This window comes from Glycine soja, chromosome 19, assembly GCF_004193775.1.
Source record: "Glycine soja cultivar W05 chromosome 19, ASM419377v2, whole genome shotgun sequence".
Classification (NCBI taxonomy): domain Eukaryota; kingdom Viridiplantae; phylum Streptophyta; class Magnoliopsida; order Fabales; family Fabaceae; genus Glycine; species Glycine soja.
In genome coordinates this window covers 38,423,166-38,446,163 of record NC_041020.1, presented here as the reverse complement: position 1 = coordinate 38,446,163, position 22,998 = coordinate 38,423,166, and the positions used below count along the sequence as shown (strand labels likewise).

Below are 22,998 nucleotides of genomic sequence, written 5' to 3'. Positions count from 1 at the left end.
GTTGTTCAATTTGATGGACATTCGGTCTGATGAGAATCGTCTGTTGTAATCAGACTGACTCAATCTGATGCTCACTCAGACAGAACAGTTTGTTTCATTAATCTGATACGCATCAAACTGTTGAGTGTTTTATGTTAGGCTTATGTTGTTGATTCTTAGTGACTTGGGGCCTATAAATATAGGGCATGGGATCTTTGTTTAAGAGTAACTAACTGTATTCAGTGTGAGAGGCAATGTGATTGCTGTGAGAAACATAAGAGAGAAAACACTGGGTACAAAGAGAGAAACAGAGTGAGGCTTGTGTTCCTGTTGAGAGTTCTTCTTAAATGTAAGGGTAGAACCAACGGGGTTCTCTGTTGTATCTCGTTGATTTTAGTTTCAGAATGGAGTTGTTATTCTCGTGGATGTAGGTGATATTGGCTGAACCACATAATTGCATTGTGTTCTCGTTTTACATTCTTGCTTTTGGGTTTTGTGTTTCTTGTTGAATGTTCATGGTTTCTTGGTAGTTTCTATTTCTTTCTGCTTATTGGTAATTAGAACCAACAAGTGGGGCTGTCTCTGGGGAGAAAGAAAAGGAATCAAGAAATCAAGAAAGATAAACCATGGGTACCAAGTACAATATCGAGAAGTTTTCTGGAAACAACGATTTCGGGTTTGTAGAAGATCATACTAAGGTATGTCTCTTGAAGAAATCACTGTATGGCTTGAAACAGAGCCTGTGTCAGTGGTACAAGTAGTTTGATGACTTTCATTCTAGGATAGGTTTTCTAAGGAGTAGTTATGATAGTTGTGTCTACATCTTGAGAAGAGAAGAAAAATGTGTCCTTTTCTAGCTCCTGTATGTAGATGATATTCTTATAGATAGCTCAAGCAAGGATGAGATTAGTACGCTTAAGGAGAGGTTAAGTTCGGAATTTGAGATAAAGGATCTTGATATTGCAAGGAGAATTCTTGGGATGGATATTGTAAGAAATCAGATGAAGGGAGAATTGTTCTTATCTCAACAAGGCTATTTGAAGAAGGTAGTGGAAAGGTTTAGGATGCATCAATCTAAACCTGTAAGCACACCTTTGGGACATCACACTAAACTCTCAATTACTCAAGCTCCTAATACTGAAGAGGAAAGGAGGAAGATGGATACTATTCCATATGCTAGTGGAGTAGGAAGCATCATGTATGGTATGATCTGTAGTAGGCCAAACTTGGCCCATGCTGTTAGCATTGTAAGCAGGTTTATGGCAGATCCATGTCAAGCTCATTGGGAGGCTTTGAAGTGGGTATTGAGGTATGTGAATGGATCTCTGGAATCTGATATGAAGTACAAGAAGGCAGCTCAAGGAGATGCTATTATGGGGTATGTGGACGCAGACTATGCAGGGAATGTGGATACTAGGAAGTCCTTATCTGGATATGTATTTACATTGTTTGGCACTGCTAGTTGCTGGAAAGAAAACTTACAGCCTGTGGTAGCTCTATCTACAACTGAATCAGAGTATATTGCAAATCAAGTTAATGAATCAGCTACTCTTTATTTTCTTCTTCTTCTTCTTCTTCTTATTTAACTTTTTTTTTTCCGTTAATTTTACTTTTTGGTTACAAAGATAAAATAAAGATAATCAATACATATGTCATTCACTCAATTAGGTATATACTAAGAAGAAAAATGCCAGACTGTTAAAAGTTAAAGTTTAACCTCGGAACACAAAAAATTGAAATGGTGGCCAATGCAATTCTTTCTGAGTAATTTTGTATAAACAAAAACTAGAAAGAAATAAACTTCTCTTATTTACCTTTGACAGAAAACTAAACTTCAAAGGAATTAAGCACGGCTTTTAGAGTCTCCTCAGAAGTTTGCCACTGCTTGTCATTGGCACTAACCACAAACAAAACAACAGTGTTTCCCTTTGCTGTTGCTTTTGCAAGATTGTGTGTGCCTGTGAGAGCATATGGTGTTTCGAGCACGTATTTGTAGTACTGCAGACACCATTTCAGAAACGTTAGTCACTAATAATTGCCAACACCAGGTTTCTATAACAATATTTAGCTAGGAAAATGAAAAGAAAATATTAAAAAAGAAGAGTATGCAATGCAATCTATAATTGTGAGTTTCAGTAGATAAAAAACTTGGTTTTGTGTTCTGTTTATCTTTTTCAATAGGAGCTGCACACGGCACATGGGGTTTCTTATTTAAGAATAGACACATGGACTAAACTGCCATAAGCACTATATTGCAACACAAAAGAATAACTGAAATGCTACTGGTAAAAAGACACTCCAGAAAGCTCATAAGGCCCCATCCTCCAGAGATTTCAAATACTTTAGTTTTCTGAAATTTCTTATTGCAATTTATGTAATACATGTGTGTATAAACCTCTTCTACATTGCTCATTTTAGTGAAATGCTTCAACTGGAACATTCTTGTTCTCTCTGCATAGCTTATGCTTAGAGGATAGGAATTGAAGTCAATATCATCGATTTTGTTTTGTTTTTTGATCAACCAATGCTAGTTGTCAGTTTTGTTAAGAATATTAGTGAGGGGATTCGAACTCATGACCTCTCCCCCCCACCCTTCCCCCTTAAACCCCCATTTCCAATCACCAAGTTAATCTTATAACTCCTAAATCATTGATTTTGTGACAATGTTGAAAAAAAAACTATTAATTATTAAACTTATTACTTGAGTATTTCATTCAGTTTCTTCATTTTCTAATAAGCAAAACCAAAAGAAAAGCGTTCAGACAACATAGGCTATGAAAAGAAAATTTACTGTCTGATCACCAAGCTTTTCAACTGAAGTCTCAAGGAGCTCTTCTGGATCAAAAGTGTTTCCAGTGACAAATGGTCCAAGAGAAGCAATCAGTTTTTCTGGGCTCCCAATGTCCTCAATTGTTGCATTTGGTTTGTTGGTAAGGCGTATCAAGGGCGAAGCCACTACCTGAACTTTTCCTTGTTTTTCATCTTCAAACTTAACCTCCACCCAGGGCTCTGCACATTTAGGCTGGCAGTAATTTCCAGATAGTATATTTGCTACACGAGCCTGTTTCCACGTCGGGGGGAGGATAAACTTGTATGGCTGCACATTTCCTGCAAAGAACTAAATCTAGAGTATCAATTGCATAGAACAACAGTAGACAAGATCAACTGCCTGAGATATGGTTTGATCTCTTAAATATAAACAAGTTTGAACATATATATATATATATATATATATATATAATAATGTCAACAGTAAAATTCATCAGAAGCCAATAACTTTATTGAACATTTTCCAAAAAGGTGCAATTTAGAATTGTAGATGCATGAGGATAACCTCATAACTACTATTGACTATAATATATGAATCAGTGAAAGTGAATGGCAACTTGTACTGCTTTGATCCTGAAAGGTTTTGTCCATACAAATTAGTACGTTGAGAGATGAAGGGTAAACTTGTTATCAGGTTGATACTTCTAAGGACCCATTTGTATAGACCTGAACTTTTTCTTTTTTTGTGCTGATGATGTGGTAAAATAGGGAGACACCCCAATACTACCAAGTAGGGCACCAATGGGCAATGGCATACTACGGCTGCCAATATAGGCCTACCTAGATGATTGCTGCACGGCCCAAACTGCAAGCAATTTTATCTAATCGTAGCTACTCAACTAGACCTTGGGTGCTAGGAGACCTTCCTGAGGAGGTTGCTCACCAAGGGGGATTTTCTCATCATCAGGAGGAATCAAACCCGCATCCATGTGCAGGATGAGAGTTTATTATAGACATCAACTTTTAGTTACCAAATTGTACATTAACCCCCTAGTTAATTTTACAAAATTCAATTCTACCTAGATGCTAATTACAATAATAAGACCTTTTGAAAGTCATAAACCTCCAAAATTCACAGCTATAATATCTAAATATGCAATTAAGAGGCATCCATTAGATCAAATAAGATAGCAGGTGGTGCAAAATCATCATTAGGAAGACCCCAGTGATCAATTAGCGCGCCAAATTGTTTGCTAGAGAGGCATCAAAATCATAGTTTCCTAAGGCATACTATCAAATTATTCAGGATTTTAGAATATCATAAATGTGATGCCCAAACACATAGGCATGCAATCACCAACCACTCTCTCTGTTTCAAATCAATGTACCTGCACGAAGGGCTGGAGTGTCCTTGGCAGAGGCCTTGAAGAGAACGAAAGAAGGGTCAGAGGGTGAAGGTGGAAGGAAGGAGCCAACCTCAACTTCTCTAGCATCTGAAGGGGGTGGCTCTATCAGCACAACAAGTGGAAGAGGCATCAAAGCAGCAACACCCTTCAAGAATTCCCTTCTAAGGGTGTGTTGGGAGGGAACATACTCAGAAGCTGAGGCTCTGATAGCATGCAAAGATGAAGATGAAGATGAGACTGTGATTTGGAATAAAGAAGTGAATGCAAAGGTTGACATTTCAGATTGGGGGAATTAATGTTGGTGAAATGTGTGTAATATGAAGGACAAGGTTTAAGGTTGATGTTAGAATCTTAGTCACTCTGTTTCTTATCCATTGTGGATACACCAGGATCACACTTCTTAGTTGCTACACTTCATACTCCCTATCTTTGGGGAACTAAACTACGAAAGTTAATCTTTAAGATTACATGGATTTAATATTTTTATTTTTTGATTTTTTAAAAAGTTTTGTTAATTTTGATTTTATTTTTACTATTATTTTACGTTAAAAATGAAAGAAATGGGAATTTAGTTTCCATAGTGTTTACGCTATTGAACACACTATCAACTAATTTTACATGCATTAAAAAAACTAATTTTACATACAATTTCTAAAGTAATTATTCAAAAGTATCTTACTATATACGACAATTGGTATGTTATTCCATGTATTATGCAAGATAAATATTTATATCTAAATAATTATAATTATAATTCATAAAAATAAATATTTTTAAATTTATAAATTATATTATAATTAAAATTCATAATAAATAAATATTTTGAAATTTTTAAATTATATGTTGAATTTATAATAAATAATTTAAATTGTGATACAAAATTATTTTTAAATTGATATGAATAGGTGATTAAAAAAATCAAGTAAGATAAAAAGAGGATAATTTAATATAATTAAGAGGTATATTTTTTTGTAACTTAAAAAAAAGAGATATTTTTTTGCTTAAACAGAAATAATATATCAAATGTACCTTCTAAGGAGAGAATAGAACGAGTGTCGAGAGAGTGAAACTATACTCTTCAAATTAGGGATTTTATTATTACTATTTTTTTATGAAAAGGGATTTTATTATATAGTATATGAATATATTTATAATTAAATAACAATATAAAATAACTTTAATACCACCAAGGCATCAATGTATTATTAGGGTAAATGCCTTTCACAAACAATCAGGATTAATATATGAGGCATAGATAACAACCTTACAAATATAAATAGTAAAAGACATATATTTTATCTGATTTGACATGTCTTATATACCTTCAGGAAACATCTCAATAAATATTCATTATTTCATAATACATAACAAGTTTTCTAAACAAATTTAAAAAATCTTCCATGTAATTTACGAAGATTGTCTTACCCACAGGAGTAGTTTTGCTTGTTGGTTTATCTTTGTTTTCCTTATTTTAATTGTACCAAAATCTGCCTCTCTCTTAGGGTGATGACCTTCTCTCTAGGCCTGGATAGTGACTTCTATCTTCGCATGATCCATTAGAAAAGGTTCATCGCTTCCTTCATAAAGAACGTGCACATTAACGATTTCAACTATCCACTTACCTTCTCATTATGCTAGTAGGATTCTCCAAGAGCCAAAATGCATTTACTACTTCATGGAATACACCTCTTGACTTCCACATACTTGTATTAATGTTGGAAAATTTGGATTGATTTTCCGAACATATTTATGTTTTCGATTTTTAGGTTAACTTTCTTTTCAAAATAATCTTGTTGTTCAAGGTATGATCAAATATTAAATATAAACATATTTTTCTATTGAAATTTGAATCTTAGATTCCACTACATTGTGAGAGACTAACTCCTTTCATTAAACCCAATATTTGTTGGCATCATTATTGTATTTTTTTGGGCCATCATTATATCAGTGTAAAGTATCCATTAGTTTTTTGTCACTAATTAATCTCTGTCAAAGAACTTAATTGATCATCTTTAGTCGGGTCTTCTATCCCAACTAGGGATGATAAAAAAAACCTACACCCACTAATAAAATCGGCAATAGATAGAAAATAGATATGTTTAACGAGTAACTGTGAGTAGCATGTACAAATGTTTTCACTACCACTTGTTAATCGGATAGAGGCGGATATCATGGTACCCATGAAAATATTCATTATCCGTTAATATTAAAAATACCTAAATACTCTTTTATATATATATATATATATATATATATATATATATATTAGTGTATTAATATTTACAATTTTTTATGATTAACGTAAATTAAAATTAATAATTTATAAAGTCTTTTATAACAAAATGTTGAAAAAAAAGTTAGTTTGTAGAGTTTTGAAAAAAATATGGATAAATATCCATTTCGGTCCATGAAAGTGTCAAACGTTGATAGTTTCATTCCTAAAAGATGAAAATTTTGAATTTAATCCTTCAATATGCAAAAAGTGAGACAAATTGATTTTGCAATTAACTCTTTTGTGTTAAAGTTGATGTTTATGTCTATGTGACATGTGACTTCCCTGCATGATAATCCATGTGTAAATATAGGGTGTCACATCATTAATGATTATACTGAACTAATATGTCAGTATGTTTATCATGGACTAAATTATCAATATTGAAAGTTTTTTTTACAACACCTTACCTCTCCTTTTAAAAAATACTAGCAAATTAGTCTTGAAGCATTACAACTTACTATCATTATAGTCTTTCAAAGATACATCTTATTGACAAATTAATCCACGTAAAAATAAAACACTTAATTAAATAATCTCAGACACAACACATTTGCATGCATGCAAATTGAAATTGCAACTATCAAACAAGAAGTTTAATACAATACAAAAAGTCATTTTGGACTTGTGCACTTGGAGATTGGGATGAAATTTGATGTTGTCATAATGTTTATTGATATTGTGAGAGACTACACCATATTTCATGATACGGATATCAAGTGGAAGAGAAATGATTACATGAGGTGGAACAATTTGCAAACAAAAGGGTGTTCATGAGAGATTTTAGAAGTGTTCAAATTAAACTGAATCAAACCGTTTGCAAATTGTCAAATTGATCCCAAAAATAAAAGAATCTATTAAATCAAAAACTGCAAAATAAAAAACTTCAAAAATAATATTTTTTGTGTGTTTTGGTTCAATTTTCAGCTTTTGATATAGAAATTGAACCAAACTATATTTTATAATTATATTGATTTTATTTCATGTATGTTTTGCATTATGTAGCTAATATTGTTTTAAATTTTTAATGATTAAAGTATGTGATTTATATTGTACTTCTATCTATATTAAATTTTTAATATATGATTTTTGTTGTGGTAATTAATAATAAGTATTAAATAATTTATTCATTTTGTTTACTTTATAACCAAGGTGCATATATTATACTTTCATTTGTTGAAAAAGGATGTATCAATATTGCTAAAAGTAATGTTAAATATCAAGTGATGTGTAATTTAATATTATGTTGTAAAAAGAGTTGCTAATATTATTTTTGTGCTAAAGCATAATTGTGGTAGGATCTTAGAAAACAAGCAAACTATTATAAAATGAGTTGCATAAAAGTTGGCCAATAAGTTAAGGGTTTATCCAAGTTTAACTCATATTGAGACACATAAACATGTAAAAAAAGACTATGGTCTACACATAAATGAAAGGAATATGTTTAGGGATTTGAAATATGTTAGGTTGATGACAGCTAGAGTTGAACTTCCTATTTGATAGGAATAATTTCAATTTGCGTGCGTGTTGTGGTTGAGATTATGTAATTAGGTGTTTTATCTTTCGTTAATTAATTTGTCAGTAAATTATATATTTGAAGAACCAAGTTAATAGTAATTTTTAATATTCATGGACTAATTTGTTAGCACTTTAAGGAGGAAGAATGCTCTAAAATAAAATAAAACTTTCAATATTGACATATTAGTATGATACAGTCATCAATGATGTAACATTCTTTCTACACACATGGACTATCATGCAGGGAGATCACATGTCACATATGGAGAGACATTAACGGAGAAGAGTTAACGATATACCAATTTGTTACACTTTTTACACATTTAGAAATTAAATTAAATTTTTTCATCTTTTAAGAATCAACTATCATTACTTAACACATTTTAGGACCAAATTAGTATTTATCCAAAAAAATATTATAGAAGCACACATTTCATAAGATGTTGGCTAAAAATGGTATGATTTTTAAAAAGGTGATTTTGGAGACAATGCACAACATGTCATATGTAAAATGTTTCCTCAACAATGACTTTCAAATGCATATAGTATAGAATAAATATAGTATATAATAGAATATGGGAAAGAAATAAATATAGATAGATAAATGTGTATAGTATAATATAGATATAAATAATAATTTAATTTTCATATGCACTGACATTCTATAACTAACAAATCGCTAAGCATAGTAAAAATTCAAGAAAATGAAATTTATTTATGAAATTGAAGACTGATCGAAATGATAGTCTCTTGGATTTTTTTTTGTCTAAATTATAAGTATTTTTTTTATTAAAAATAACTTTATTCGAATCAGACATGATGATTACTAGCGATAAATCTTTTAAATGTAGAGTATAGATATAAATATAGGTAATGAATTAATTTTCATGCATTGACATTTTAAGTGTGTTTGAAAACGATTCTGAACCCAAATTGAGGTGAATTTTCATAAGCGACAATTTCTAACTTTCGCATCAACATATCATTTTGACGTGAAAATGTTGAGATACATGTGTTTAAAACACCAACCCAGACATATTATAAAACTAACAAACTACTAAGCATATAAAAATTCAAGAACACAATTTATATCCGAAATTATAAACTAGACTATGTTTCATAAATTAATTTATAAACTTACTAAAAGCTTATAAGTTAACTAAAAACTTATAGATTACCGTATAAGTTAGGAGTAAAAAAATTAAAAGCATATAAACTAACTTATTTAAAATGATGATCTCTTGGAATTAATAACTCAAATCTTTATCTCGTTGAAATCTATTGATGAAAGATCACGAGTAAACTATATTATATGCAACAAAGTGACACGGACAACACTATGCAGAAGACACTATGAAACTGATCTCTCCTGTGATTATATTCCAACTTCTTTGAACTGTGGCAACACAGCTAGTCTCAATTCTGACTAACTTTCAGTTTGACGTAAGCAAGGACGTCATCATATTTAACATTATTTACTTACCGAAAAAGTATTTCTCTTTTTTGATTTTTTTTCAAATTATAAAGAGATGTCTATAATTAATGATTACGATTTCATGGAAGATACAACATTTGTGAATATAAATGTCAGGGATAGCCTATATAAGTTCTTCTATTTTATCCTTTAGGACCCAACAATAGTCTTTTGTGTTTTGACCAATACCACGATGATATCTATAGTACATGGTTGTGTTTGATCCTGATCTAGGAGGTTTCATCAGGGATAGCCTGATGGGTACCTCTAGGTTGAAAACTTCCTCCAGAATCGTGGTGCGATTGGCCGTTACAGGTGTGTAATGTTTGTACCTGGGTCATTTAGGGAGAGGCTGACGCTTGTCTAGCTTGTGCCTCTTGCCTGACTTGTGTAAGTCGGTCTTGATACTTCCTTCGTACTTGTCACGCTTATGTCCGGCTTGTCGGACTTCATTTCTGAATCTAGATATTTCTTCCATTTGAATGTAGCCCTTGGCTCGCTTGTGCAACTCGTCCATGCTACTAGGTGGTTTTTTGCACAGACTGCCTGCGAACTTGACGGAGCGTAGGGTGAGGAGCATGGAATGCAATGCTACCTCATGGTTAAGATTTCAGATTTAGACAACTGTGTGCCCAAATCGGTCCATGAATTTTTTGAGGGGCTCGTCGTCTGCTTGTCGTAGACTGGCTAAGGTGGCCAAGGTCATGCATAAGACCTGTTGGTGGCATACTACACATTGAATTGTTCAACGAGGGTGTCGAAGCTATCTATGGACCTAGGTGGGAGTCCACTGTACCAGGTCAATGTTGCCTCCTTAGGGGACATTGGAAAGATACGAAATAGAATTTCGCCATTATTAATGTAGAGGTTCGCCTAGGTCAGGAAGGCATCCAAATGCTCGTTTGGATCTGTTGTCCTATCGTACTGCTTGAGGTTGAGTGGTTTTCACCCCAAGGGTATGTCTGTCTCCATAATGTAGTCAACAAAAGGATGTCGGCGGGTAGTCCACCATACTAGACGGTGCATGTGGGAGAGACCTAAGTCATCTGTAGTGTTGGTTGTGCGTTGAAGGTGTGATTCCCCTTGGGTGTGCTCAGACAATGTTTGAGCGGAGTTCTTGTCGCCCCGGGGACGTTTGACACGAGCCTCCAATTGATCATGGTCATCCTTTAGCTTTCTTAGCTCCTTCTCATGGCGTCACTCCATCTCCGTAATGAGGGTTTGGAGTTGTTGTAGAGTATCTATGTCTGTCATAACTGCTAGATGAGGATGAGACTCTTTGAGAGGGGTCTTGCATCTGAAGCCAAACCGAGTGCTAACCATGGATGAATAGGAGAGTGTTGACGAGAGATTGTGGGGTATGTTTTACCTAGCGCTACGATGGGCGCCAAATGCTCTTGCCAAAATCTGAAGCTAGCACACGTCAGGGTGAAAGTGACCGAAGAGTGTTCCTAGACTTCACACGTCGGCTTTGAGAGGTGACTTTGTCAAGAGTACAAGAGGGGAGATTTGCAAAACAAAAGACTCTGACGTTCAAGTAAGAATATGAGTTAGGAGAAATATGCAAGTATATGTGTATGAGAGCAAGTATGTGTAGGCTTTAGTGTGAGCGAATGTGTGTTTAGAGGGTTCGATGGAATCTGATATTTATAAGAGTGGAGTGTAGTTGTGGGTCCTTATTTGTAGGGGCTATTATAGCCTTTGCAGATAATTCCTGACTTGTAGATAATAGTCGGAAGCTTATACATAATGTTAGAGATAAATCATAGCTTATAAATAAAAGCTAGAAGAAAATTATACCTTGTAAATAATGTGTGACTTTGTAGATAATTAATTATTTGTAGGATTGACGTGTAGGATTGACATACATCTCTGAGTACCATGTAAAATATCACGTATATTTTGTGAGTGTCCTGGACAGTACAAAAATAATAAAAATTAATAACTAATATTTTTTTAATCACACAAACATAATTCTCTATTCCTCTAAATCAAAATTTAAAGAATAAAAATTTAAAGCGGGGTGTTTCTACAAAATCAAATCATATATAAAAATAAAATATATGAACTTCATTTAATGATAGAAATTATTTAAATCAATTGTAGAAAATATTTTATGACATATTTTAAATTTTCATAAAATAATTACTGCATAAACAATTTATTACAACATTTGTTAACAATAGTTATTGATAACAAAAAGTATATTAAAATAGTTATTGGTCTTTTTTCAAAATATAAAAATATAATTAAAGATATTAAAAATTCATGCCGTCTTCTCCCTAATATTTGCATATGCATTAAATTATTGATAGAAATCAGTCAAGACTTAAGTGATCATTACTTTAAAATGAATTATTATTATTATTAAATTAAATGAAAATAAGAAATGGATGATTATGTACATGACATTTATTTACGTAACATAAATTATTTATGACATTAATTTTTAGATATAATTCAATTTAAAATAATAATAATCAAAATGAATCTAAGCATGGAATTAAATATATAATGATCTCCTAATTATAATTATATATAAATATACAAATTCAAATCAATTTAAATTGAAAACATATTTTAGCGCAAGAAAATTCTCAGCACCAAAAATATTGAATTTCATGTAAATAAATTAATGAAAATTAGAATTTCAGAATATTAGTTTCATAAATATAATTAATTTACAGATATAATAGTTTTTCATTACTGAAAATAAATAATATTTTCGTATGGTATAATGCCTTCCAGGGTACTCTTAATATTAATAATTAATTTCCGTTTCTTCTTTGCGCATCTATTACAAGTAATATTCAGAAAAAAAAGATCTATTCCAAGTAATATGAATGAAATAAATTAGATATTTAAATTTGAGTTGTAACTTTTGAATTATTATCACTTAAAAAAATCAACCCTCAGACATACCCGTCATAATTTTTTTTTACTGAGTGATAAACGTTGATTATCCCTAATAATTAATTTTTAATTTCCCTTATATAGGGGAAATTAATTTGAAATCACATACATATTCAAATAAATATAATTTATTCCCCTGTTGAATTTAAATAGAATATAGATATAGAACGATTTTCTTAGCATTTACTATTTTGAAATGAAATATGTATTTATAAATATAATTTTGAACTCAAGTACAAATTCTAATGTAGATATAAAATCATTTTTTAGCATTTCCATGAGGAATATAAATAAATAAAATAAATATATTTACATAAGTCAATTCTTAAAGATTTAAATTTGAATATTTAATCTTTATAGATATCCGTAATGTGATTAGTTTTCGATTTCTCATGTATATTAGTTACAAGTAATTTATTGCAGGTATTAAAAATGAAACATTTGATTAACCTCTGAATTATTACTTAAAAATGGAAATTCAGCTTTGGAGATACCCATAATAAATATTGACTAACACTAATAGTTAATTTTCAATTTCCCATGAACAAATACCTGATATAAATATGAACTCTAACTATTGTTGTGGTGCTACTTTCAGGTCAATTACTTGAATCCACAAATGCAAATTTGCCAACCTAACATAGTCCTTCATGTTATTTTTCTCATTCACAAACGTTTCCTTCTTTTCTCTTTCTCAATGTGTGTGTTGCCACTATAAGTCTATAACAGAACTAAATAAGAATAACAAGAAAAAAGAAGTAGCAAAGGAGTGTTATTTCAACAAGACTCTCTCTGTTATCTCAAAGCGGTAAAAGGTTCTTTCATCATATCACTCAAGTCGTTAAATTTTTACCAATAGACACACACTCTCTCCAAAAAATCCCAATATACACTAGTTTAACTCTTAAACATCATTTTATATAATATAATCAATATACACAAGACTCTAAATAGTTTTAAGAAAATAATGTTTTTAAATTTTTAATATATACTAGTTTGACTCTTAAAAAATTTTAATGTTACGTACAAATTGTGCTTTTAGAAAATAAGAATCAAACTAGTGTATATTGAGATTTTTTTTTTGGAGACAGGGTGTGCATATTGTTAAAAATTCCCTGAAGTTGTCCTTTCTTACCCAAAATTTCTTATACTCGATTTAGTGCTTTTTTTTTAAAAAAAAGATATCAATATAATTAATTTTTGGAAATGATTTATTTTGGTAAATAATTTGTGCTAATAACAGAATTTTTTTATGACAATATTTGATATAAGTTATACTGAAAATATAAATATTATTATAAATCAAGTTTAATTTTATTTGATATTTGCTTAGAATTTGTTCAGTATAATTGTTATATATTAATTTTCTATTAAATACATACATGTGCCGAACATATATTAGAAAACTATAATTTCTTTGCTAATAAGAATATAAATTGTTAAAAATTATTTTTATTTTCTCTCATGCAACTAATATTAATAAATTTTTTTATATATAGTTGTTATCATTTTTTTAAAAGGATATAGTTGTTATCGTTAAAAACCATGATTGAAAGTTATATTGCAAGTTAATAATATATGGAAAACCATGGTTTTTATCAATAATATTTATTGTCCATTATAGGTATATATAGTTTATTATATATCTGGAAAACCATAATATAATAATTAATATCAAATCTTCATGCAACTATTTATATTGCAAGTTAATAAATTTAAAATTATTATACTTTATGATACATCATTGATATCTAACAAAATTTTATTATTATTATTTTTGGTTCATCAAATTTTAAAATCTTAAAAAAATTAAATATTAGCATTATTTACAAATAAGCATATAGTACATGAAAATACTTTTGTGCATGACATACAATACTTTTTTTTTTAATTAGGAACTCTCACTTTATATTGATTTATTTCACAGCAGTTATTTAAATTACATATCTTACCTAACACATAATAAATTTTTATTTCTCTCGTTTATTTTAAAATCACATTTGCTATATATATAATAAACTATATATCTATAATGGAAAATAATTATTATTAATAAAAATATTATACTTTATAATCTATGATCAAAATTAGGAAGAAGAAAAAACAATTTAATTTAAAATTCACTTTCTAATATATTTAAAATATTTTATAATAATATTTATAAAGATTATCCGTGCATGGCACGAATCACTTTAAATAACTAAAAGTATGTCCTTTTATGCTATTCTCAACCCTAACTTTGCTTTGATAACTAAAAAGAAAGTGTTTTTTTTTATTTTTTTGCAACAAACAAACTATATAAAGTATTGATCTACTTCATATTTATGTGAGTATGGGACCCCATACAGTGTGTCTTTATCTTGCACAAATTGATATACATAGAGAGAGGGAGACACAACACCCACCCAAGGTACACTACTCACTAATCATCACTAACACAAGTGAGGAAAAAAATGGAGATAGAGAAGAGCACTAAGAGCAATGCGGAAATGGGGGAGAAAGAAGAGAAGAAGAAGAAGAAGAAGCATCGACGAGGAGGCATCAGAACATTACCTTTCATTCTTGGTAAGCCACTCATATTTCTTCATCACTATTATACTTCTCTTAAACTTTATTGTTGCTAAGTTAACTTCAGAAGATTCATTTCCCACAGAATATTCATATTCACATCCTTCCCCATCTCAGTTTTTATTTTATTTCTGTTTTTCTTTGGCCTGGAGTACTTAAATCAAATTGTGGTCCGTGATCAGACAAAGAGAGACATGATTATGGCTTTCGAAAATAAGTTCTATCATTAAGGATTTTTATTGAATATCACTATATTGAAGAATTGAGTAACGAGTGAAGTTTTCACTTAATTAACTCAAATACGAGGAATCTTTTTTCTAATACTATATTTTTTTTTCCCACCGAACATGAAATGAAGTAGTTTCCCACGTGCAAATGTTACGCAACTCCTTTGCGTAGTACATAATGTTTTAATAACAACAATTCAATTAACGGGCTTTTTTAACTTACTCATTTGTTAGTAGCTTTGACCATATACTACAAATTTTATATAAGATTTAAATAATTTAATTAATTTAGTTTATGATATTACACCTGTTAACCTTGTGTGTAACTTTTCCGTCATTATTCTTAAAATTATTGGGAATTTAATTTTGTAATCTCTTTTTACCTGAATAATTCATAATCTTGTAAACAATTTGGAAAAGGTAAGACAGATTATTTTTCAAAAACTTTTTTTATAAGGAGGACCAAAGGTAGGTATTGAGTAAGATTTAAATTTAATTAATAACAAGTGTTTTAAGAATTATTATTTATGAAATCATTTCCTTTATTTCATTAGTTTTTCTCAAAATGTGTATTGTTTTAGAAAATTAAAAAAAAAACATTATTTTTATAATATCCTTATTTATTTGTATCTCACTTGGTATTTTAGTCAAAGAAAACCATTTTATCATAATAATTTATGTAATACATATCTTTTTAAGAAATTGCATCATTTTAAAATAAATATTATTATGAGATGATCGAAAAGTATGAAAAATATTTTTTTATTGAAAAACCACTTTAAAAATATTAAATATGTGAAAAATTAAGTTTGCATTCTTTCTTTGAAGCATTCTCTATTTTATTTTTTTGTGAAGAGACTTATTAAATAAACCATAAATTTTCACCTAACACTAAAAACATATTAAAAAAACATGTGTTAAATCAATGTATTCTGAGCGTGTCCCGTACCTTAATAATAGTTTCCTTTCTCGGGTATACCACTTGACAATATCCACAAATGAGTGGCTCAGAGAATATCACAATTTCTGTAGCTAACACTAATTTGAGGGCAAAAAAAACAAACAAAATAAAGAACTATTGTGCAGTGTCCACATGTCCATTGCATCATGTTCCGCATGAAGTTAATTTTGGCCTGTTGTGTATTTGTTGTGCATATATATGAATGCAGCAAATGAAGTGTGTGACAGATTTGCAAGTGCTGGTTTTCATGGTAACTTGATAAGTTACTTAACCCAAGAGCTGAACATGCCATTGGTATCAGCCTCAAACACACTGACAAACTTTGGAGGAACATCTAGCTTCACCCCTCTCATTGGGGCAATCGTGGCAGATTCCTTTGCTGGACGCTTTTGGACCATTACCGTTGCTTCTCTCATTTATGAATTGGTTTCTTACCCTCTCCTTTTCACTTTTATCTAATAAGTCTGATTTGATTGTTACACTCGTGAACTTTCTTATACAAGTATTTTAAATATTTAAATAGAAGTTGTTTCAATCATATCATATAATAACTAAACACCTAAAGATTCATACATATTTTAATATGAAAATCAGGAATAAGTTTTTATTTTTTATATTCATATTTATAGGAGTTAATTTATCACTTATTCTTGATTTCGGATGCATATTATGAGTGTCCTTTAACTCATTGAATCATATATTAATTTTATTCACATGTATTGTTACGAGCTGAAGACTACTTATTCTAAATATTTAAGAAAGATTTTAAGGATTTTTTAATATATAATTATAATTCACTTTTACAATGATAAACTACTATGATCTAATTATATATGCTGTAACCTAATTAAAAGTTTGATATCAAACACTTCTATTTATTCAACAATTATTGATTGACTAGGGGATAGTAATACACTTCATCAAAATTAATACTTTTGTATTAATTTTTATGTATTGCTATTAGACTAAGCAAAAAAAATTTGTGGGCAGATTTCTAGTATAGCAAGCATATTTCTTTAACCCTTTAATTGAAATTAAGGGTTTTTCACTTCGATCGACGTATCAAAGCAAAAATAATATAAGATCACAAAGAAAATTAAGGAAATACACTAAATATAGATTTTCAAAGTTAACCCTTTTTCTCTACAAACATTTCTCTCATACTTTATTTGATACCTAAGTCAAAGGCACTTTGATTAATCATCTAATTCTACCACCCAACCTAGAAAAAACCCTTTTCTTACTAAGTTCATCTCATTTTTTCCTTTAATCTATTCAGGTTTTAAAACTCTCACACTTGAAACACCACTCCGCTTTCGGTTAGATAAAGTTTCACATATATTCAAACAAATGATTTCAATTACAAGCATTTTCCATTTTAGTACAACATACCATATTGCACACCCTACCAATTAATTTTTGTCAAACTATTCTTCTTGACACAGGGATTGATTAGCATCACAGTATCAGCTATACTGCCACAATTTCGGCCCCCACCATGCCCAACACAAGTGAATTGCCAAGAAGCCACATCCTCACAACTGTGGATACTCTACATCTCCCTCCTCCTCACATCTGTTGGATCAGGTGGCATTAGACCATGTGTTGTGCCCTTTTCAGCAGACCAATTTGACATGACCAAAAGTGGTGTAGCATCAAGGAAGTGGAACCTCTTCAATTGGTACTTTTTCAGCATGGGCTTGGCTTCTCTTAGTGCTTTGACCATTGTGGTTTACATTCAAGACAACATGGGCTGGGGTTGGGGCCTTGGAATTCCATGCATTGCCATGTTGATATCCATAATTGCCTTTGTGTTGGGCTCACCACTTTATAAGACTGTGAAACCAGAAGGGAGCCCTTTGGTTCGTTTGGCCCAAGTAACCGTGGCAGCTATAAAGAAAAGGAAGGAGGCTTTGCCAGAAGATCCCCAGCTTTTGTACCATAATTGGGAACTTGATACTCCTATTTCTTTGGAAGGGAGGCTTCTACACTCTAATCAATATAAGTAAGTTAATTTTTTTGCTCTTTTGATTCAAACCAGATACTTGAAGCACGAATAGTGTGGTGGGGTTGGTCATTATTGGCTTTGCCTTTTATGGGATTAACTGCAAACAACTTCAAATAGTGAAGCCTTCAGTATTCAACTTATGGTCCACCGTCCATCCATCACTCTTTATTTTAAATATTTTTTTTTAAAAAAAATTTAAAATAAGAGTTTTTTTTTATATAAATACTTTTTTATGAGATAGACAGGATTTTCTTTTTAAAATAAACAAAATTATTTTTTAAGTAAAAACAATTTAGACAAATATATTAAAAAATAATCGTTTGCTTCAACCAATAAATTTAAACAAACTGACCCAATAATTATATGGACTGCTAAGTTTATATGAAACTTCACTTATCCAATATTTGCACATGCACACTTTACATTACTTAATGAAAAAATAGTTTATGTAATATCTGTAAAAAGTATTAATACTCTCATCTTATCATAAATTGACATGTATGATAAATTATTAATTTTTATTAATATACTTAAAAGTTGTACTTATGATGATTTTTAGTTGACGAATGATATAGAAAATTTCAGACTAATAGTGTATAGAAATTGAATTCTTTCTTAAATGCTGGTGTATCTGCAGATGGTTGGACAAGGCTGCAATTGTCACAGAGGAGGAGGCGAGAGACCAAACTACAACACCAAACTTATGGAAATTAGCCACTGTCCACAGAGTTGAGGAGCTAAAATCCATCATCAGAATGCTTCCAATTTGGGCATCAGGAATTCTGCTCATAACTTCTTCATCACATCTACACAGCTTTGTGATTCAACAAGCTCGCACTATGGACCGTCACCTTTCTCCCTCGTTCCAAATTTCCCCCGCTAGCATGTCCATTTTCAGCGTGCTAACCATGATGTCAGGAGTTGTTCTATACGAACGCCTTTTCGTTCCCTTTGCGCGTAGATTCACAGGGAACCCTTCTGGAATCACATGCTTGCAAAGAATGGGAATAGGTTTCATAATTAACATCATAGCCACTGTGGTTGCTGGCCTAATGGAAATGAAAAGGAAATCATTTGCTGCCAAGTACCACTTATTGGATGATCCAAAAGCCACTATTCCTATTAGTGTGTTCTGGTTGGTACCTCAGTATTGTCTTCATGGGGTGGCTGAAATTTTCATGTCTGTTGGACATTTGGAATTTCTCTTTGAGCAGGCACCTGAAAGCATGAGAAGCAGTGCTACAGCACTGTACTGCATAACCACAGCCATTGGGAACTACATGGGTACATTGCTGGTATCATTAGTTCATAAGTATACTGGCAAGGAGAATAATTGGTTGCCAGATAGGAACCTCAATAGGGGTGGATTGGACTACTATTATTTTCTTCTTAGTGGGATTCAAGTTGTGAATCTCGTTTATTATTTGATATGTGCTTGGTTTTACACTTATAAGCCCGTGGATGAAATTAGTGAAAGGACCAAGGAAGAAGATTTGGAACAAGCCAATGAACATATCTCACCTGATGACAAGTTATTAAAGGATGGTAGGGATGAAGAAAAGAGAGAATTAACGAAAGATGAATGAATTGATGGGGTTGATATTAGCTTTTAGCATTGTTGAACTCTAAGTAATGTTCTTTTCCTCATCAAATGGCATATGTAAGCACAGGGTAGAGCAAGTCTTCTGTTTTATGCTTTTTATGTTAACTTGTACTTCTATAACCATCTGACTTTAGCACTATTTTCTTCAAATATTTAAAAATGTTAACAAAATTTGATCTTATAGTATCTATTCTGAGATGGGTCACCAAGGGCACAATAAACAACCCCTTAAAACCTAACTCCCAAAGGTGGGACTGACATAAAAACTGAGATGTAGCACGAGAGGTGTTGCCTCCGAATTCAGCTAGGGTATAACCTAACTCCCATAGGCAGGGCTGCAAGTAAGGTTATGCTAGATTTGATTTTCGTTGTTCACTCCATCCATGTTTCAAACCGAGTGGTTTTTGTTATAAATTGGTTTTATTTGAACCATGCAAAAAAAAAAAAAAACTGAATTGAACCGTATGAGAAAAAACTGAATCTAACTAAACTAAACACAAGTGATCTAGTTTGAACTGAACTTATTTTCATAGAAATGGTTCATTTTGGTTCCATTTTTTTTACACCCTCCTACTCCACTATTCGCGAGAACCGTGCTTAAAAAAAGTGTCATTATTACTAAAAAAATTAACCTCTTTTGAGAAGGTTGTCTTTCACTTATCACATTTCCTTAGCCATGGAACTATGAGGTTGACTTGAAGGAGGGTTTAAGGGCTCAAGGGAGAAGGAGAGGTCATGGGTTCAAATGACCCCACTAATATTATAACAATAACTAACAACTAACACTGGGAGATAAAAAAACATTTCATTAGAGATCATATGTCAAAAGAACTTTAGGACTTTTGCCAGTCATATATCATGAGGAGACTCCTAACAACTAACTTTCCTATTTACTAAACTTAAAATCTATAATTATTTGATTGCTGTAAGACAACGGAACACACTAGTACTCCAATTAATATGACTTAGTGATGGACAATTATTTAAGAATAAATTATACATACCTTCTTGGGGTTTAAGGAAATTAAACATCTCTTTCATCTTTTTGTAAAATCTACACATGCCTCTCTTGATGTTTAAGGAAATTATACATGTCTTCCTTCTATTTTTAAAACTTACATAAATCCCCTAAATGTCATATAAATATTTGACAGAAACAAATCATGTGCATTGACAATTTTGATTAATAAAGACTAAAATATATTTTTCGTCCTTATAAATATGAAATTGTTCGAAATATGTCACTGTAAAAAAATTATCTATTTTTTATATTCGCAAAATTTAAATCTATTACTTTTTGCTCAAAGCTAATTTCAGATACATTTGAACCTACGTTGCTGTAGAAAGTGTTGGATTTTTTAAACTTTTTTACATTGTTTTTTTTAGCCTTTTTTAATCAAAATTGTCAATGCACATGACTTGTTACTGTTAAATGCTTAGGCGATATTTAGGGGGTTTCTGTAGGTTTTAAAAATAAAAGGGAGACTTGTGTAATTTATTTAAACCTCAGGAGAGATATATGTAATTTTCTTAAACCTTAGAAGAGACATGCGTAGTTCTTCAGAAAGAGAGGAGACATGTGCAATTTCCTTAAATATCATGAGATATATGTGTAATTTACTCATTATTTTACTAGTTGCTAAAAGAACATAAACATACACAATTTAGCGACTAATGTTGATTCGGTTGTTAAACAACACACGATACTCAATTGATACAATCCATAGCTTCTTAAACATTAAGTTAATAAGATGAAGATGACTTGTTACGGCTCAATTTGATTAAAAAGGTCTAAATCTACAGGTCAATTGAGTAAGGTTACTTGGTATAGTTACAAACTCCTAAGCATTGAATTAGGACAACAAAGTTGATTTGTTGTGTCTTAGTCTTTTACTTCTAAGAGACTATAATTTGAATGTTGTTTTGTTAGAATATAACTTAGAAAGGACCCTAGCCATTGAGCATCAAGATTCAAAGATGAAGATGATCTAACATGTCATGGTCTTTATATATATATATATATATATATATATATATATATATATATATATATATATAATTTCTTGTTAAGTGGCTAAGATTGTACTTACTCATATGTTGTTGTGTTCCTCAATCATACGTCTTAAGTGTCTAGAAGTTGGAATTTACCTAGTTCACACAAAGATCTCTACAAAGTGTATGTAAGGGGTCTAGGATTTGCCTAACTCTTGTGCAGGTTATTATTGAGTGTCTAAGGTTGGGTATAAAAATTACAACAAACACAAAGATCGAATGAGTAATTAAGCTTATATTTGGTATATTGTTTTTAGATCATGCTTTGACCCATAATGAGTGCTTAACATTCTATAACCCAAGTGATTGGGCGCTTAACCCTAGGTGCTTCCAATCTTAGAAAAAAAATATATAAATAAATACAAAACCATTAAATTTAGAGTTAACTCTAAAAATGTAAAATGATAAAAATACTTAACTATATATAAAAAAGCTAAATATAAAATACTAAAATTCTAACTTTAAGACTCAAAATGTAGATTTAATATCATTTTTAGCTCATTATATTTTGCAATTGTTTTGCTTTAGTACATTAAATTTTAAAAGTTTCATTCTGGTCCTTTATGTTTTTGAAATGTATTATTTTTGTCATTTTTTCAATTTTTCGTTAGAAACATTAGTATTATGTAAACTTTTAAATTTTAAAATGGTTTAATGTCACTTTTTGTCCATTATGTTTCATAGTTGTTTTGCTTTGATACATTATGTTTAGAAGTTTCATTTTGATCATTTATGTTTTCGAAATGTATTGTTTTGGTCATTTTTTGTTAGAAACGTTAGTGTCCACATTTTGGTCCAATGGAACACACGTTTGATCCCTTTTTGCGCTGTTTGCCTTTGCCCAACCTGGTTGTAGATGTTGGATGAAAAATCCTCTACTTGTCTGACCCAACCATGTGTGATAGTGGAGGTCTTATTCGCAGATCTCACAAAGAGGCACATTGTGACTTCATCGTTAAGATCTGAGTTAATTGGTGAGTTAGAGTCATGTTTTTGTCTTTTGTCGATGACAACTCTTGCTTCGATCTCCTATGCTTCTATTTTCAATAACATAATTGTGTGAAAGTTTTTGGTTTTTTGATGAGGAGTATCATAATTTTCAATGATTCTAGCGAGATTATGTGTTGACTCATTCAATTTGTGTGTTGCTGTATTTTTTACCATTTTAGATCTAAAATAGGTTGAAAAAGATGATGATTTTTTAGCTGTTTATTTTTTCTTAAAATAAAATAAAGATAATGTCAGTAC

At 30.9% G+C, this 22,998-nt stretch overlaps 2 protein-coding genes across 3 annotated transcripts; one reads left to right on the top strand and one right to left on the bottom strand.

Annotated features, from left to right (window-relative positions):
• Positions 1–1,616: 1,616 nt before the first annotated feature.
• LOC114399192 (psbP domain-containing protein 6, chloroplastic-like) lies at positions 1,617–4,578 on the bottom strand. Its single transcript, XM_028361324.1, has 3 exons — positions 4,137–4,578; positions 2,771–3,087; positions 1,617–1,977 (listed from the first exon to the last, which is right to left on the bottom strand). The coding sequence occupies exons 1-3, from the start codon at positions 4,429–4,431 to the stop codon at positions 1,807–1,809; spliced, it is 783 nt and encodes a 260-aa protein (XP_028217125.1). The 5' UTR covers positions 4,432–4,578; the 3' UTR covers positions 1,617–1,806.
• Positions 4,579–14,724: 10,146 nt separating this feature from the next.
• Positions 14,725–19,863, top strand: LOC114399656 (protein NRT1/ PTR FAMILY 3.1-like). 2 transcript variants are annotated; one of them, XM_028361863.1, is made up of 4 exons: positions 14,725–14,896; positions 16,296–16,513; positions 17,533–18,092; positions 18,733–19,863. In XM_028361863.1, the coding sequence occupies exons 1-4, from the start codon at positions 14,785–14,787 to the stop codon at positions 19,679–19,681; spliced, it is 1,839 nt and encodes a 612-aa protein (XP_028217664.1). In that variant the 5' UTR covers positions 14,725–14,784; the 3' UTR covers positions 19,682–19,863. The 2 variants fall into 2 exon arrangements, with proteins under 2 accessions (XP_028217664.1, XP_028217665.1); XM_028361864.1 differs by lacking the exon at positions 16,296–16,513 and having other exon boundaries at positions 14,731–14,896.
• Positions 19,864–22,998: the final 3,135 nt, after the last annotated feature.

Bases quoted from the DNA above. Each gene is read 5' to 3' on its own strand.
- LOC114399656 (XM_028361863.1), top strand. From the start codon at position 14,785: ATGGAGATAGAGAAGAGCACTAAGAGCAATGCGGAAATGGGGGAGAAA. The intron at 16,514-17,532 runs GTTTCTTACCCT...TTCTTGACACAG, and splicing joins CTTCTCTCATTTATGAATTG to GGATTGATTAGCATCACAGT. The intron at 18,093-18,732 runs GTAAGTTAATTT...GTGTATCTGCAG, and splicing joins CTACACTCTAATCAATATAA to ATGGTTGGACAAGGCTGCAA.
- LOC114399192 (XM_028361324.1), bottom strand. From the start codon at position 4,431: ATGTCAACCTTTGCATTCACTTCTTTATTCCAAATCACAGTCTCATCT. The intron at 3,088-4,136 runs GTACATTGATTT...AGTTCTTTGCAG, and splicing joins CACTCCAGCCCTTCGTGCAG to GAAATGTGCAGCCATACAAG. The intron at 1,978-2,770 runs GTAAATTTTCTT...TGGTGTCTGCAG, and splicing joins AAAAGCTTGGTGATCAGACA to TACTACAAATACGTGCTCGA.